Raw genomic sequence first — 17,221 nt, 5'->3', positions numbered from 1 at the left:
TTCTACAGTTGTTAAACTCCTTGAAAAGCCATCTACAATAAGTGCCTCCACTTTCTCTCCTCTCATCCTTTACTTACCCCTTTATAATCAGTTTCTAATCTCATGATTCTACCAGGACTGCTCTCTTCAAACTTACCAATGATCTTTAATTGACAAATTCAATGATCTTTTCTCAGTCTTCATTTGCCCTGTTCTCTCTGTAGCCTTTGATACTTCATTTTCTCTTTTTTCTAGGTTTTTAGATCACCCATCTCCCCTGGTTTTCTTCCTATCTATCTGATTACTCCTCTATCTCCTTTGCTAAATATTTATCCAGTTTGTGTCCTCTCTACATAGGTGTCCCTCAGGGTTCTGCCCTGGATCCTCTTTTCTTTTCCATCTATACTATTTTGCTTGGTGATCCCATCAACTCCCATGGCATGATTGAGATGTAATTATATAGATTCTGAGCAGGAACAGAATGCTGGTTTAGCAATAAATCAGTGAGAATGAGAGACTTAGGCACAAAAGGCCTTAGCTTATCTATTTATTGACTAGGCTAAAGGTTACCGATAATAAAGGTCAATGGTCCCTCAGTGATCAAAGACCCTTGACACAGTTAAAACAGCTTTTTAATACAGTTTAGTGGTTAAATAAAGCTCACAAATCCCCCACCCCCAACCTAAGATTGTGATTAGTTCTTAATCATGCTATCTGACCACCTTACCCATCATGGTGATAAGAAAACCCAAACTAGGCCAATATCCTGTTGGCATCATGGTGACTGGAAAATCCAAATAGACCAACATTCTTTCATAAGAACCAACTGTACAGTGCCTCCTAGACCAGGCACTTTCCAGAGTTCATGGTGTTATAGAGTGGGGCATAGAATCAGTCTCCTTGGGACAGTCTCCAAAAGGTCTATTATCTACCATTCCCTGTACCAGTGGAATCCAACACTAGGAAAACATTTAGTGACCAAGCTGAATCATCCTTCATCCATCTTTCTTATCTTCCTCAACTGCCATCTTTTTTGCTCATTTACAGGGTTGGCATTAGATCTGCACAATAATACTCTAAGCTTCAAAGCCTTAAATTTTGTTACAATGAGAAAGTTTGATTACAATGGTTACTATTATGATTAACAAAACTCCTAGCTATAAATCAGTAATCAATAATCAAATTCACATTTAGACAGATTGATTGATAGAGATAGCGACAGATAGAGAGACAGGAGGGATAGATATATTAAGAGAGAGAGAAGGAAAAAGAGAAAGAGAGAGAGAGAGTTCATTTATTGTTTACTATGTGCTAGCATATATTAGATATACAAATAAAAGCAACATAAATCTTTCCCTGAAGGGGAGTTAGAAAGTAGGGGGAGGGTTTCTGTAAGCTGAAGATTAGTAAGTGAGGAGGAGTCCTGGTTCCTTAATAGATAAGACAAAATTCATCTATAGAGCCCAGAATAGATGTAGGGGCAGATTTCTAAGTTCTGATGGAGAGGAGATGGCATAATGGCAGATAAAGACAGAAAAAGTAGGTCAGTAGGAGACAGTGGAGACTCCTTGATCATCAAGCCAAGGTATCTGAACTCTATCTCTTCTAGGCAGCAGAGAACCATTTATCAGGTTTCTATAACTATCTTAGAAGAATGGAAAAGGGCTCTCCTGGTATTGCCAAGGACAAAACTATCAATGACTAAGTGATATAGAGTCACCCAGAGTTGGTGAACTCTATGTCTAAGACTTCATATAGGGGTGGATGGAGTTTGTAGGGAACACTTCTAGTTTGAGAGCCTGCCATTCCCTTTTCAGGGCTGCCTATTCACCTTTGGTGTCTATTTGTCACCCAACTCTCACCTCTGGCTCCAAGAAACTAAGAGGAGAAAACTAGAAGAGAAACCTAGCAAAACATATTGCTCTCTCCTGCTTTGTCTAGGGTTGGCAACCTGAGAAAGAAACTCAAGGAAAAGACTTTATTAGGGAAGGATCCCAGGGATAACAATGCACCTAACTCTTCCCAAACCTCAGAGGTTGATCTAGGCTATGACTCATTTTCAAAAGGAACTGATTTTTCTGCAGCAATCAAAACCAGAGGTTAGTCTATTAGCTACCAGTTGTGGTTTCTGTTCTTCCTCCTCTCAGTCCTTATCAGTACAGTTTCATCTTCTCCATACCCATAATAGCAGCATCCTATAGCTATACAACAACCAGGAAGAACTTGACTTTGCCCTAATGCAAATTCATAAACTCATTTCACTACTTTATGGATATGAAATCGTATATTACAGTGTGATGGGACTGACTAAGCAGGCTGGTTTGTTTTTTGTTTTTTTGTTTTGCTGTGGCAGCCCACAGAATGTGGAATGTTTATAATGCATATTTATAGAGGATTGTAGCAGACCCACACTGAAGAAATCATCTAACTTTAAATCTCTCTCTCTCTCTCTCTCTCTCTCTCTCTCTCTCTCTCTCTCTCTCTCTCCACCTCCACCCCATCAGCAAGCCGGCAAAATATACAGATCACTGGGTGATGAGTTAGGACATGAGTTCAAATTCATCCTCAGACACTTACTAGCTATCTTTCCCTAGGCAAGTCACTTAACCTTTGCCTCACTTTTCTCAATTATATAATGGGGACAATAATAGTACTACCTACCTCCCAGGATCATCTTGGGGATCAAATGAGATAGGAATTATAGAACACTTAACACAATGGCTGGTGCATAGTTGATGCCTAATAAGTCCTTGTTTCCTTCTACATTTGAGGCAGACTTGGCCAAGGAGATGGTCAAAATGTTGAATAAATTAGCAGGATATTGGGAAAGTGTTAAGATCTGTAGTTTGTGAAGGCAAGAGTACTTTGACCCAAACACATAGACACATTTGAATACTCCTTGTTTTCCCAGAAAGGAAAGATTCCAGGAAATTAGCAGGGATTAACCAGTACCACTTCACACAATTTTATTTTTTTTTTTGTCCTTCAGCCAAAGGCTACATATTTAAGTGCCTACATATTTAAGGGCAGTTAGGTGTCACAGTGAATAGACTGCCAGGCCTGGAATCAGGAAGTCTCACTTACTAGCTGAATATGACCCTGGACAAGCCACTTAACACTGTTTGTCTCAGTTCCTTATCTGTGAAATGAGCTAGAGAGGGAAATGGCAAACAATGCCAGTGTCTTTGCCAAGAAAACCTCAAACAGGGTCATAAAGAATCATACATGACTGAAATGATTGAACAACTGCAGTAACCCTACCTATATACATGGTAAAAGGTATTAGCAAACAATATAAAACACATGAAAATCACACACACACACACATCTAGGTGATCGCATCAGGGGAAGAGGCTCAAGACAGAAGGTTTAACTAGACCTTGACCACAACATCCTTACATCTCATCACTGCTCTCATACCAAAACATACATTTTACAACCGCCACTAACTGGAACTCTCTGGAACTCCATGGCCAACTTGATTTCTCTTTCCTGTTTTTCACTAAAAACAGAAATCTGACTCTTTTCTAATCTCCCTCAATACCCTCCCAGGCACCAGAGTCATAATTATAGGCCTATCATTCCAGATGCCCTATAGAGTAGGATTGAAGAAGGCAAATGTTTTATTTATTTAAAAAAAAAAAAGAATGGCTAGGCTGTAAGTCCTAATAAAATTCTAGAAAACACTAATAATGGAGTGTTTGTGAAGATGTAGAAAAATGGAAGCAGCTACCACAAAGAACCAGTACTACTACATTAAGAACAGTTCATGCTAAACTAACTTCATTCATCTACTTCTTCCTCCTCCTCTTTTTTTCTCCTCTTCCTCCTCTTCCTTTTCCTCCTTTTCCTTACTAAGACAGGATATTCGTCTTGCTGAGTTCAGATATGACCTCAGACATAGTAGTTATATGACTCTGGGCAAGTCACTTAAATCTGCCTCAGTTCCCTTGCTGGAAAATGAGCTGGAAAATAAAATGACAAATTACTTAAGTATCTTTGCCAAGAAAACTCCAAATGGGATTATAAAGAATTAGGCATGACTGAAATAACTAAATAATAGCACTATACAAATATAGATAATATTTATATTGTCACACTGTTCATATACTCTCTCTATATTCATAAATGTGTACCTTATCTGCTATCCTTTTTATTCAAGTTCTGACTTTAACTGAGAGCATTGTTATATATGTTAGAAAATATAATATAATATTGTATAAGTCTGACTCTATAGATCTATTGGTTTATATTTCCTTGCTTGAAGATTTTATGATTTGGATTGAAAGGAAAACCAGATACATAAGGTGCAAGCTTCACAATAAGGATGATGCAATTGCTCATGTTTGGAAATGGCAAATCCCAGTTCACCTGTAAGTAAACCTCTAAACCTCTGTATTATTCCATTAGCTCTTCTATAATCGATCAAATATTCTTCAAGTTGATTGTTTTTTTAATAAAACTTACTGGTAAAATATTTCTCTAGATAAATAACTATCACATTATCCTAAAAAGCAAACATTTAATTTTGTTCAGATTCTTTCCCCATAATTTGGAAAATAGCTGAGGAAAAAAAAATTGTAAGTGAATGCAATGTGATATTTTTGTGCTATAAGAAATGAAGAAATTGATCATTTCAAAAGAAATGGAAGAATTTGTATGAGCTGATGCAGAATAAAGTGAACAAAACCAGAAGAACAATTTATACTATATCAACTACAAAAATGAACAATTTTGAAAGACTGAAGATCTCTTATCAATTCAATGATCAACTATGATTCCAGAGGACTGATGATGATGAACGCAATTAGTCTAATAGAATGATGATAGACCAACATACAGAATAAGAAATTAGTTTTTGGATGTGAAAAATGTCATAATTTGTTTTGCTTGGTTGTACTTATATAATACATAAGAATCCCTGTGATCCCTTTGCTTCTCTGTCTCTGTCTCTGTCTCTGTCTCTGTCTCTGTCTCTGTCTCTGTCTCTGTCTCTGTCTCTCTCTGTCTCTCTGTCTCTCTCTCTCTCTCTCTGTCTCTCTCTCTCTGCTTTTCTTTTCTTTTTCGTGAGTGGAGATGGGGAGGGAGAAAAAATGAATGTTGGTAACAAAAAAGAAAATGATTAAAATTTTAAAAATTTGCTCAATGTTCTTTTTGTCTGAATTATTCACCCTCCCCCTTTTTACTTCTTGTATTCCTCCAAATCATTTAAAACAGTAGTCTCCATTTTAAAAAATCTGTACCCCATCAGTAAAAGAATTTTTGAGCATGCACCCCTAATTTATGTGTATTTCTTTATTCATAAATTATATTTCTACACTACTGAACACATATAATAAAATAGAAGTATAAATACTTAAAGTTTTCAATTATGTTTTTTACCTTTAAAATGAAAAAAAATGCTTCATTAAAATACACTTAAAATTAAGAAAATAAAATTTAGTGAGAGAAATATAATTGAATGTGATCCATTATTTTAAGAAAAAAATCTGGATTTGAACTCAGGAAAATGAGTCTTTCTGACTCCAGGGCAAACACTCTATCCTTTATGCCACCTGTCTGCCCTTTATGGTTGGTATCATACTTTAAATTTGTATTCAGGTTCAGATATTATACTTGGGTTTCTTCATTAATGTGAGTAACAGTAAGAAAACTAATTTGGTCAGAGAAAGTAGATTAGGATGAAATTGTAAGGAATTACAAATGCCAAAATAATGAGCTAATAATGTACCCTAAATTACTCAAGAGCAGTGGTTCCCAAACTTTTTTGGCCTACCACACCCTTTCCAGAAAAAATATTACTTAGCCCCATGGAAATTAATTTTTTTTAAATTTAATAGCAATTAATAAGAAAGATAAATGCACCTGTGGCCATCACCACTTCCCTGGATCGCTGCAGCACCCACCAGGGGGCGGTAGCACCCACTTTGGGAATCACTGCTCTTGAGTAATTTGGGCCACTAAAGTTTAATGCGTCCCTATAGGGAGGTCATATAAACCTGTGTTTTAGAAAAAACACTTTGGCAGTTTTGTGCAGGATAGATTGGAGGAGAGAGAGAATTAAAGCTGAGAAACCAATTAGTAGGACATTACGCTAGCTCAAGGAAGAGGTGATAAGGGTCTGGGCTAGAGTAAGGAATCTCACAGGGGAGAGAAAAGGGAAAGATGCTAGAGATGATATATAGATAGAAACAGGAATGTTCTAACAAATTTTTTAAAACTGATTTGCCTAAAAAACTGCATGCACAAAACACTTTTAAGGTAATCTGAATCATTGACATTTTTCTCTATCACTTTCTTAAATCTAGACAATTGATTAAAACAATAAATCAAGACCCAACTTGTAGTTTATCAATTCCTAAGAAGTTATTACACACACTGAAAATTTAACAATTGGTTCTCAGGAGCCAGTCTGAACTAGTTCTAGCACACGTCCCCTTAGGAGGAATAAGATATGGCAACTGCAGAAACACATGGAATAAATGAAAGTTGGGAGTCACCAACTGCAAATCTGGGGGAATAGAAGGATTATGGCCCAATATGGCAGAAATGGAAAAGTTGGGTTTGAGGAGAAAGATGATAGAATGTAATTTGACTGCTCACGCCATGATACTTACTCTGTCTGATTCCAAATAAGAGTTTTCAGTACAGAGAATGAAGTAGATTACTACAGAAAAATAAAGAGTAGGTTTTATGTTAAGAGATAAACCCAAGGATTGAGTATTTCAAGAAAGATAGGATGTTAATCACATACCCATTGAGCTAAGACCATGGCCCCTTGGTTTAAGTAGGGTGTGAGACAATGAAGAATTTGAGATGACTACAAGATCTAGGACTACTGGTTGGTTAGAAGAATGGTAATACTTCAGAAGTGTCATTATAGAATAGTGCATCACTTCCTGTGCCTTCCTCTTAGTTTACATGTCCAATCACAATGGACACTTTTCTTAGGACTGCCCAGGAGGCAGTCAGCAAATTCTGATTTGTCACTCATTCTAGCACACGTAGGTTACAAACCTCCCAACTTTTGAGTTAAGTGGAGATGTTTTTACTTTGGTGATTAAATCTAAAAATGGGCAGGGTAGATTTAATCTCATTATCACAAAAGGCTTAGGGAACGCATAGTCAATGTGATTCAGAAGAGAAGATTGAGGAGTGGTCAAACAAATAGGTCATGAACCAAGAAAGAACAATCATGAAAACTCAAAGAGAAGAGAATACTAAAACAAAAGAGTGATCAATAGTGTCAAGTAGTGCAAAGCTCCAGAAGGATGAAGTTTGAGAAAAGACCTTTAGATTTAGCTAGTGAGAAATCTGTGACTTTGAATGGTGACTTTGAAGAGGGAGGTTTTGAGACAAATTATGAGTGGAAGCAGAGGAAGTGGAACTATTGAATAAATAGTTGGGTATTTTTTTTTTTTAGGAACTGGCATATGGAAGTGAGAATTTTAGAAGTGAATTTTGAAGAGTTGGTAGGGTAAAGGGGAAGTTTTTAAGGATGAAGAACATTTGAGATTATTCATAGGAGGACTGAAGGAAGGATAAGTAGAAAAATTAATAATTTAAGTTAATTTTTTGACAAAAACTGCTGGCAAAACTGGAAAACAGTGTGACAGAAAATAGGTAGAGACCAATATCTCACATCCTATATCAAGATAAGGTCAAAATGGGTATATGATCAAAATATAAGGAATGATATCATAAGTAGATTAGGGAAATATAAAGTAGTTTATCTGGCAGATATATGGAGAAGGGGGAAAGTTATGATCAAACAAGAGATACAGAGCATTAAAATGTAAAATGAATTATTTTTATTATATTAAATTGAAAAACTTTCATGCTAACAAAGTCAATATAACTTGAGAGAAATAACAAACTAGGATAAATTTTTATAGCAAATTTTTTCTGATAAATATCTAATTTCTCAAATTTATAGATAACTAAGTAAAATTTAAGTGAATACAAATCATTCCCCAATTGAAAAATGATCAAAGAATATGAACAAGCAACTTTCAGATGAAGAAATCAAAGATATCAATATGTTCTAAATCATTCTTTATTAGAGAAATGCAAATTAAAACACTTCTGAAGTACCACCTCATACCTATCAAACTGACCAATCTGACACTCAAGGAAAGTAATAAATGTTGGAGAGGATGTGGCAAAACTGGGATACTAATGCATTGCTGGAAGAGTTGTAAGATGATCCAACCATTCTGAAGGACAATTTGGAACTGTGCCCAAAGAATTATAAAACTGTACATTCCCTTTGATTTGGTAATACTGTGTTTGTATACCAAAGAGTTCATAAAAAAAAGAGAAAGGATCTATTTGAACAAAAAATATTTATATAATATATACATACACATATATATTATAAAAATGTTTACATTTATTTATAGTAGTTCTTTTTGTGGTGGCAAAGGCTTGGGAATCGAGGAGATGCCCATTGATTGCGGGTTGGCTGAATAAATTATGGTATATGCTGGTGATGGAATATTATTGTGCTATAAGAAACGATGAGTAGGATGATTTCAGAAAAAGCTGGAAAGTGCTACATAAACTGATGTAGAGTGAAATAAACAGAACTGGGAAAACATTGTACACAGTAACAGCAATATTATATGATGATCAACTGTGAAAGACTTAGCTACTCTCAGCAATACAATGATCCGGGACAATTCTGAAGGACTTAAGACAAAGAATGCTATCCTCCTCCAGAGTGAGAACCATTGGAGTTGAATGCATATTAAAGCATACTACTTTTCACAATAGTTTATTTATGATTTAATTTGGGGGTTTTGGTTTTATGAATATTTCCTATAGCAATGAGCAATATGGAAGTATGTTTTACATGATAACACATTTATAACCCAAGTCAAATTGCTTACCATTGCTGGGAGGAGAAAGGGAAGGAAGGGAAGGAGGAAATTTGGATCTTATAATTTGGAAAATGTCTGTTGAAAATTGTTATTTGTAAAAATTAAAATGAATATACAGTAACTTCAAATATATTTTATAAGATTTATTTATAATCACCAGAAGTGAAGTAATATAAAGGTAATTATATAACAATAACAACAACAAAAAACAAACACCACGTGCTCAAGCTAATCTGCCTGCTCAAAATGTCAGCTCCATCAAAACCACCAATAGGAAGCAAAGAGAACCTAGACAGGGAACTGCACCCAATTTATCTCCTATCTAAGCCAGTCCATAATGAGAAGAAGTCCGTGGGCTCCTGGGAAATGTAGTTCAAAGAAACAAAATTTCCAATTACACATATTACATGTAAATTGAATCTATAAAATATCTTTAAATAAAGAAAAATAATTTGAACTAATTTATGAGAAGAGATAAGATAGGATAGGTTTGTTCAATCATTTTAATCATATCTTCATGACCCCATTTGGGGTTTTCTTGGCAGAGATACCAGAGAGGTTTGACATTTCCTTCTTTAGATCATTTTACATATAAGGAAACTGAGGCAAACAGGGTTAAGTGACTTGCCCAGTGTTCAATGAATGCTTATTGACTGACTGGCTGTATTTTATTGTTTTTACTATATAGCATACACAATATATTGTTACAACATCTTTATTATTGATGTTATGATGCTCTTTTTGAACTCATATAGCATTCAAATGAAGTAAAATGTATCAAAAGATAGCAAGTAATTATTTGTTGATTGATTGGGGACATATTGAAATATTTAATATGGTTGCTTTAGCTCATTTGAACTTTATTCACATCATTGACCTTCATAGTTCCTTTTCAAACAATCTAAGGCAGATCTCCCAACAACTTGGGTCAAACAAAGGATAAGGAACTCTCTTTTCCTTGCCATGGAGACAGATCACTTATACCCAGAATATATTCTGAAATTTGTCTGTGAAGTAAAATTTGAAATATAAATTGTTCTAAACTCAGTGGTTTGGCTCCATATTTTTTATGATACAGGGAATTTTTAAAAACTATTATAAAAGGGGGGAAAAGGAAAGAATGAAACAGGTTAATAATGTCTGAAGAGAATGGAACTAGTCAATTCACCTATGAAAATGAAATATGAGTTCAGGAAAAAAACTTTTTATGCTCCCTTTGTATTCCCCCTGGAGGAATGAGTCTTTGTCTCTGGAGAACAATTTTTTTAAATGTCTGCACAAATTTTAGGAGTTTCTTCCAGTGTGGTAGCTGTATTTATGTAAGTTAGATATCTCTGAGTGATCTTAGCCTTCTTTTCTGAATTCCAAGTTTTACAAAATTAAATAAAACAAGCATTTCATTATACAAAAAAAACCCAAGATTGTACATAAATAAATCACAAATCTCTTATGTTTAGCTTACTTTTCTTCATATCTGCATAATAAATCCTGTCCACAATTGTCCCAGCTCCACCCCACCCCCCCAATCACAGATGGTATAGTTTGTGAGACCAAAATGTACCTATAAATTAAGTCTGTCATGTTTCACTTTTCTGTTCATTTTCTGGAGGTAACATCTACAGTTTATTCTTCTAGCATTTATTCTGTGGCTGTGTGTAATGTTCTCTTGGTTCTACTCATTTCATTGTTCAATATCTGGTATAGTTCTTTCCAAGTTTTTTTTTTAAATTCATGCTGCTCATAACTTCTTATTGCACAGTAGTATTCCATCGTAATCATATTCCATAATTTGTTTAGCCCGATTGATGGGCATCCCATCAATTTCCATTTTTTGCCATCACAAAGAGAGCTGCTATATATATTCTGGAAGACATGGGTTCTTTCCCTCTTTCATTGGTCTCCTTGGGAAACAGACCCAAAGGATATACACAGTTTTATAAGTCTTTGGGTATAATTCCAAATTGCTCTCCAAAATGGTTGGATAAGTTCAGAGCTCCACCAACAGTGCATTAAGTCCCAGATCTGAGCCTTCTAATGGCAATCTTTCATTCTTTGTACAAGATTTATTCTAGTCTACTTGGTATTTTTTTGGGAAATCTCTGACCAGCTGCTTGTCTAAGTTGTTGTTTGAAAAGGACCAATGACCAATATGAATTAGATTTTAGTGAGGCAGGGTTGCACAAAGTCACTAGTCTTGCTCTTCCAGGCATCAAACTCCAGTGGCAAGACAAAAGTCAGGGCCACTGTAGATGGTTTGAGACGCAGTGGATAACCTTGGCATCTTAGATGTTTCACCAAGTTCTAGGTGTTCCACAGTGCCCATTTCCATCACCTTCATGGACATTGAAAGAAATTGGCCTCATCCTTCCATTCCTCCAGGAGAATTCTTTATGTGCTTGTAGAAATCCACCTGAGGTCAGTCAGTTACCCTCAACCTACTTTAGACCATTTGCTGAGATGGTTTTTGGGTGAAAGATAGATAAACAACCAAAGGTAGATTAACAACTCTGAAGAGCTTGGAAAGCCCTCTCACCAGAGGTACTAGTCCTCTCTTTCTATTCATAAATACAGAGAAGTATAGTTAAAAAAAACTGCAACAGCGTGGATTTGAGGTAAATCAAGGATAACTAAGCACTCATCTTGGAAGGGGACTGGAAGTCGGCCCCATGGAACTACGAGAGAATTCCATTTGGGAGGGACCAGCAGCAAGAGGAGGTTGGAGGAGAATTCTGAAGCTTCTCAACTGTCACTTCTCTCCTGACTGGATGAGGAGCTGGGAGGTTGGTTCTTTGATTGGGAGGTTTGGATGGTGGGATGGATCCTAAGTGAATTGGGTTCCTCTGTACTTTTATGTGTGACTATTGGGAGATCACAAACACCAACAAAGAAGACATTGAACAGCCATTCTCCAATTTGGCTGAAGAGGCCAAACCCTGGGGGGGAGTGACTTTGAATGAGGGGGGAGACCCTTCCCTAATCCTGCCTTAATCCATTGATCCTGTTACTCCCCTTTTATATTAGTTAAATATATTTGATAGGAGATTGTAGGGGGAAGAGAGTTGGCTACTGGGACCAAGCCACTGAAGAAGTCCAGAGCTGCTCTCTTGGGGAGAAGACTTAGCTGATGGAGAAGTTCATCCTTTCCCTCCTTCCTGGATTCCCCTATACCTTTTTCCCCTGTACCCTGAATTTAATTTATCCTTTAATAAACTCCTGATAGCTTGATACTTAGAGTCTGGAACAGTTACATTGGGGGGGGGGTGTGACTGATCTTGTGGCTGAGGGGAAGACCATTATCTAACTCCATCTTGAGGGGTAAAGCTACTTGTACTTAGGAGTTGGGGGAGGCTTGTCTCAGCAGGGCTGGCTCTGGGGGTGGGATACCATCCATTAGGGTCACAACTGAACCCCAACATCTTCCTTCAACACCCCATTATAACTTTGCCAGTTTAGGAAGCTCATTGAGTTTATTCCCTCATAGGTCTTCCCTGGGGTGGGAGTGAGTGAATGGCTCATCTGGCCCACTGAAAGCTAACAAGGGAGGAGTCTAGATACCTCCCCCCCATCAATATTTACTCCCTTAAAAAAACCAGATGAGGTGGTTCAGTGGTTAGATTGCTAGACTTGTAGTCAGGAAAAACCTGAGTTTGAATTGAGCCTCATGCTTGCTAGCTGTGTGACTGCAGGTAAATGACTTAACATCTGTCTGCCCTAGTTTTCCCATGTGTACAGTGATACAGAAATAATGGCACCCACCTCCCAAGATTGCAGTGAAGATAAAATGAAATGCTTGCAAAGTACTTGGAAACCTTAAAGCACTATATAAATGCTAGCTATTGTTATTATTATTATGCTAATAATATAATTATGATCCTATGAACTGCATCCTGCTTCCTGTCCAGGATGGGCAAGCTTACTTTTGGGTGTGACAAATCACTGCCAACTATTTTCCTAAAGTGGCATGGGCAGCCTGAATTATTTCTCCAGGTAAAAGAATATGAACATTTTCTTTACTTTGATAGCATAATTTCACATTGCTTTTCAGAATGATTAGACTAATCCACCATTCCCCCAACTAAAATAGGATGCCTTCCTTTCCAAATTCCATCCAATATTAACAGTTGTCATCTTTTCTTATCTTTATGTTATTTCTATTTCTTTTATATTTTTCTACTTTTTGTTCAGAAGAACATAGACTTTAGAACTAGGGAGAATCTCCTTTAATATCATTGAATTCAAAGTCTTTAAATAATATGATAAAAATGTAATAGAAGGAAATAATAAAAAGAAAGATAAGAAAAATAAGGCCAAGAGAGATTAAGTTACAACCAGAATTGGAATACTATTCCTCTATCTCCAGATTTGTTCTTTCCATTCCAGTGCCCACCACCAGGTGAGAAGAATTTTTAAAAATCTTTTATATATAATTTATAATTTGTTCTCAAGGCAAAAAAGATAAAGTCTTTGGCACTTTTCCTTTCAATGTTTTACTGATATCCTTAGCCCCTTTCTTGTTCTTTTTTATTGTATTTTTAAACTTGGTAACTATCACCAAAATACGTAGTTAAGCCTTTGTAAAATAGTTATGACTTTGTAAGAAAATTGGATTTTTATGGCATGACAAGTCTGTAGTCTTTTTTTGTATTTTAGTCTTTTATGCAAAGATAAACCTCACTAAATTTGGAAAGGCTCATTATCAGGTTGTTTTGATCTTTCTTGTCTGAGGGGTCACAATAATCCTTTAAGTATCTCGACCAAGTTATCAGGATGCCAGGACCTGCATTGGTAAAGGGAGCACCCACACTGGAAAAAAAAAATACAGTTACTAGAAGTTATCAGTAAGACAAACGTTCAAATTAAAAAAACAAACACCAAATGATTCAAAAATAAAATCAAACCCTAAACTCCAAATTGTTGGGCATTTCTTTTAAAAAGTGTCTACTAAATTTAAAAAGCTATTCCATCAATTATCCAACGGTCCTGTGACCTCATTACTGCAAGTATTCTTTCCATTTAACCAAAACGATTTGTTTTAAAATTCTGTTTCCTATTGTTGGAACAAATAATCAAAGTCATAAACAGAAACAACTAAGTGATAAGACCACTGAAAGAGAGCATAAGTTAAATTCTTGTAACCACCAAATTTCAATGTTTTAGGACAAAGTCGTAATCACCCTACCCTAATTGTGGTCTAGTTATTATGTATAAATAGAAATGAAAAATAAAAGTATAAGGCCAAAGTAGCATTAATTACTCTTTTTTCTTTTCCCAACCCTCTCTTCCTCCATTATCTCTCAAAGTATATCCAAGTTCATGTTTACTGTTTCCATGACACTTTCTATTCCTCTTATTCTTTGTCATTCCCCTTTCCTTTTGCCTTCAATTTATCCAACATCAGGGTCATTTCCAATGAGCACTCACTGGGGATTATGAAATCTTGACTTTTGTCTTATTTCTGTCACTAATTAATTATGTGACTTTTGGTCACAACTTTCCCTCTCTGGGTCTCAATTTACTCTTCTTTAAAATTAGGGACCAGGTGACTGATAAGTTCCTTGACAGCTTTCAAATTGTGTGTTTCAAGTATTTATAGAAAATCGATGATTTATTCTGTTGTCATTATTTGTTATATAGGGACTTTAAAAGGACTAGCCATTCTCTTTATTTTCAAGGGCAAATATAAAAGGGTTGCAGTGTGTAGAGTCACTCTGAAAGTTTGGAGTAGAGTGAAGTCTGCCATCAGACTCTAAATTATCTATGTGACCTGGTACAAGTCACTTAAATCTTTGAACATCAGATTCCTCATTTTAAAATGAGGAGGTTAAACCAGTTGGCCTCTACGGACCCTTCCAGCTTTACCTCAGTGATTTCATGAACCTAGAATGAGTAATACCTCTCCTAATGGTCTCTACAATTGAAATTCAAATATGAAGAAAATTTATTTTTGTTTATGTTATATATTTATATAGGCAGAGGTTAAATGAATTGCCCAAGATAACACAGCTAGTTAGGTTTTAAGTTTGGATTTCAACTTCAGTATTACTGACTCCAGACACAGCACAGATCCAACAGTGTTGGAACATGCCAAATATATCCTTTGCTTTTGATTAACCATATTTCTTTGTTATAAGAGAAGGGAATTCAATGGAAATTGACTACGGCATTTAAAAATTAATAAAACATTTATTTTTTAAATGCAGGTATCACTTAAGAACAACAAAAAAATGTAAGCAAGCAAATTGCATAAGAGTGTGCCACTTCCACTACATAGAACAACTCTATTCTGGAACTCATGATGATGGGAAAGATCCTAACATAAACATATCATCTTTAAGGCAAAGAAATTCAGGGTGCTCGATTTCTCATTCCAAGTGCTACTTGTAATTTCTGATAGAATGCATGGACACGTTCTTTCTGAGCTGGCCAATGCAAGATGCAGCGAGACTTAAACATTCCTCTTCTTAAACAAAGGGCATGGTTCAGCTTATAATCTGGAATGTCTTCAAGAAAGACCAGGATGATGGAATCCAGATTTTGTTCAATTGCTTGCTGGACTGCATGGTGTACTTTAAACCTGAAATTAAAAAGAAATAATTAGTCCTAATTATCCCTTCAATGCTCCAGAAGATTATTTTAATTAATGAAGGTGCTTCCTTTATTAACACAGATCACAAACTATTTTTATTATATACTATAGCAGAGATCATTACTACTGCTATTACCACTAGCATTTACATAACTCTACCATTTGCAAAGTGCTTTACATGTGTTATTTCATCTTCCTTAGTGGTGTTGGTGTTCAATTATTTTAGTCATGTCCAATTCTCTGTGACCCCATTTGGGATTTTCATAACAAAGATACTGAAGTGATTTGCCATTTCTTTCTCCATTTCATTTTACAAATGAAGAAACTGAGGCAAACAGGGTTAAGTGACTTGCCTACAGTCACATACCTAATAAGTTTCTGAAACTAGATTTGAACTCGGGAAGACGAGTCTTCCTGAATTCAGGCCCAGTTCTCTATCCATTGCTCTACCCAGATGCCATGTCCTGCCCTCTGTGTCTCTAGATGTCTAATATAACATATGTCTTTGAAATTAATGCTGTTATACTATGTTTAATCATAAGATCTAAGACATAGAGTATAAGAGAATTTAGATGAATCTAGTCTAACACTTTCCTTTTATACTTGAGGAAATTGAGGGTCAAAGAGGTTAAATTATTTGCTTAAGGTAACACAGATAGCAAGGGGCAAAGCTGGGATTTAAACCCAGATATAAAACCATACCACTCCCAATCTTTTCCAATTCTCCTAGAAAATCATTCTTCCTCTAGACTTTCTATACTTTCCTCCCTGCATAGTCTTGACTCTTGTCAACTAGTTCAACTGTAGACTCTCCTCCATCTTTGAATCTCAAACCCCTTTGTCTCTTTAGCATTTGTGCCCATTGGCACTAAATCATGGGTTTCCCCCCTCCATTCTCTTGCTCTCTTCATACTTCCCTAACTGCTGAAAGCTGCTGGGACAAGTCACACAGCTTTGTAGATTAGGTTCACGACGAGGTGATGGTATCTATTTTCAACCAAATTGGGTAGTGTTCCTTTTCGTCTTCCTTAATTGACTCTATCATGATCCTCTCACCAACTATTCCAGAACTTCTCTCATCTTTTCAAGTCTAAAAAACTTATTTGACTATGTCTTACTCCTACTTCACTGAGAAAAGCAGTCATCTATCCTTTGAATGATTTCTCATCTCCCTTTACTTCATACTCCAGAATCCCTCTCTGTTCTCAACTATCCCTTTTCCTTTGATCCGGAGTCTGAAAAAAAAAAAATGGTAGTCCCCCTACTGGGCAAGGGTGATCTTCCTTTTTGTGCCTTTTTTCCCCATTCCTTTCTGTCTCCTTTGTTGACTTGACTTGTCTACAATTTTTTTTCTTCTCCAAACTCTTTCTATGTGCATATGAAGTCCACATCCCTGAAGTCCATAGAAATTGCCACATTCTCCCCATTAATTAAATAATTTAAAAAAAACTTTCTTGATTTTTGCATCCCTTCAAACTTTTGACCTATATCTCTCCTTTTCACTGCCAAACTACCAGTAAGTCACCTCCACCAGCTCCCTCTGTGTGCTCACTCCACACTCACTACACTTGTTTTCAACCCCTTTGCCTTCCAGTGCCACCATTTGAACTCAAAATATTCTCGCTGATCTCAGTCTTTAAAATTAAATCATTTTTTCTTAGACTTCACCCTGCTTGAGATTTTTGCATATTTTGACATTGCTCATCATCCTCTAACCCTGGATACTCTTTCCTCCTTTGGTTTATCACTTTATTATATATATATATATATATAT

At 36.0% G+C, this 17,221-nt stretch overlaps 1 protein-coding gene across 1 annotated transcript in view; it reads right to left on the bottom strand.

Annotated features, from left to right (window-relative positions):
* Nucleotides 1-15,063: 15,063 nt before the first annotated feature.
* Nucleotides 15,064-17,221, bottom strand: part of TLR3 (toll like receptor 3) — a 19,212-nt gene continuing 17,054 nt past the window's right edge. Inside the window, exon 4 of the mRNA XM_044680440.1 lies at nucleotides 15,064-15,435. Within this exon, the coding sequence (XP_044536375.1) occupies nucleotides 15,207-15,435 (229 nt within the window). The 3' untranslated portion in view covers nucleotides 15,064-15,206. The remainder of the gene's footprint in view (nucleotides 15,436-17,221) is intronic.

This window comes from Gracilinanus agilis, chromosome 6, assembly GCF_016433145.1.
Source record: "Gracilinanus agilis isolate LMUSP501 chromosome 6, AgileGrace, whole genome shotgun sequence".
Lineage (NCBI taxonomy): Eukaryota > Metazoa > Chordata > Mammalia > Didelphimorphia > Didelphidae > Gracilinanus > Gracilinanus agilis.
The sequence above is the reverse complement of the archived record's forward strand: the minus strand, read 5'-3'. Positions and strand labels throughout refer to the sequence as shown.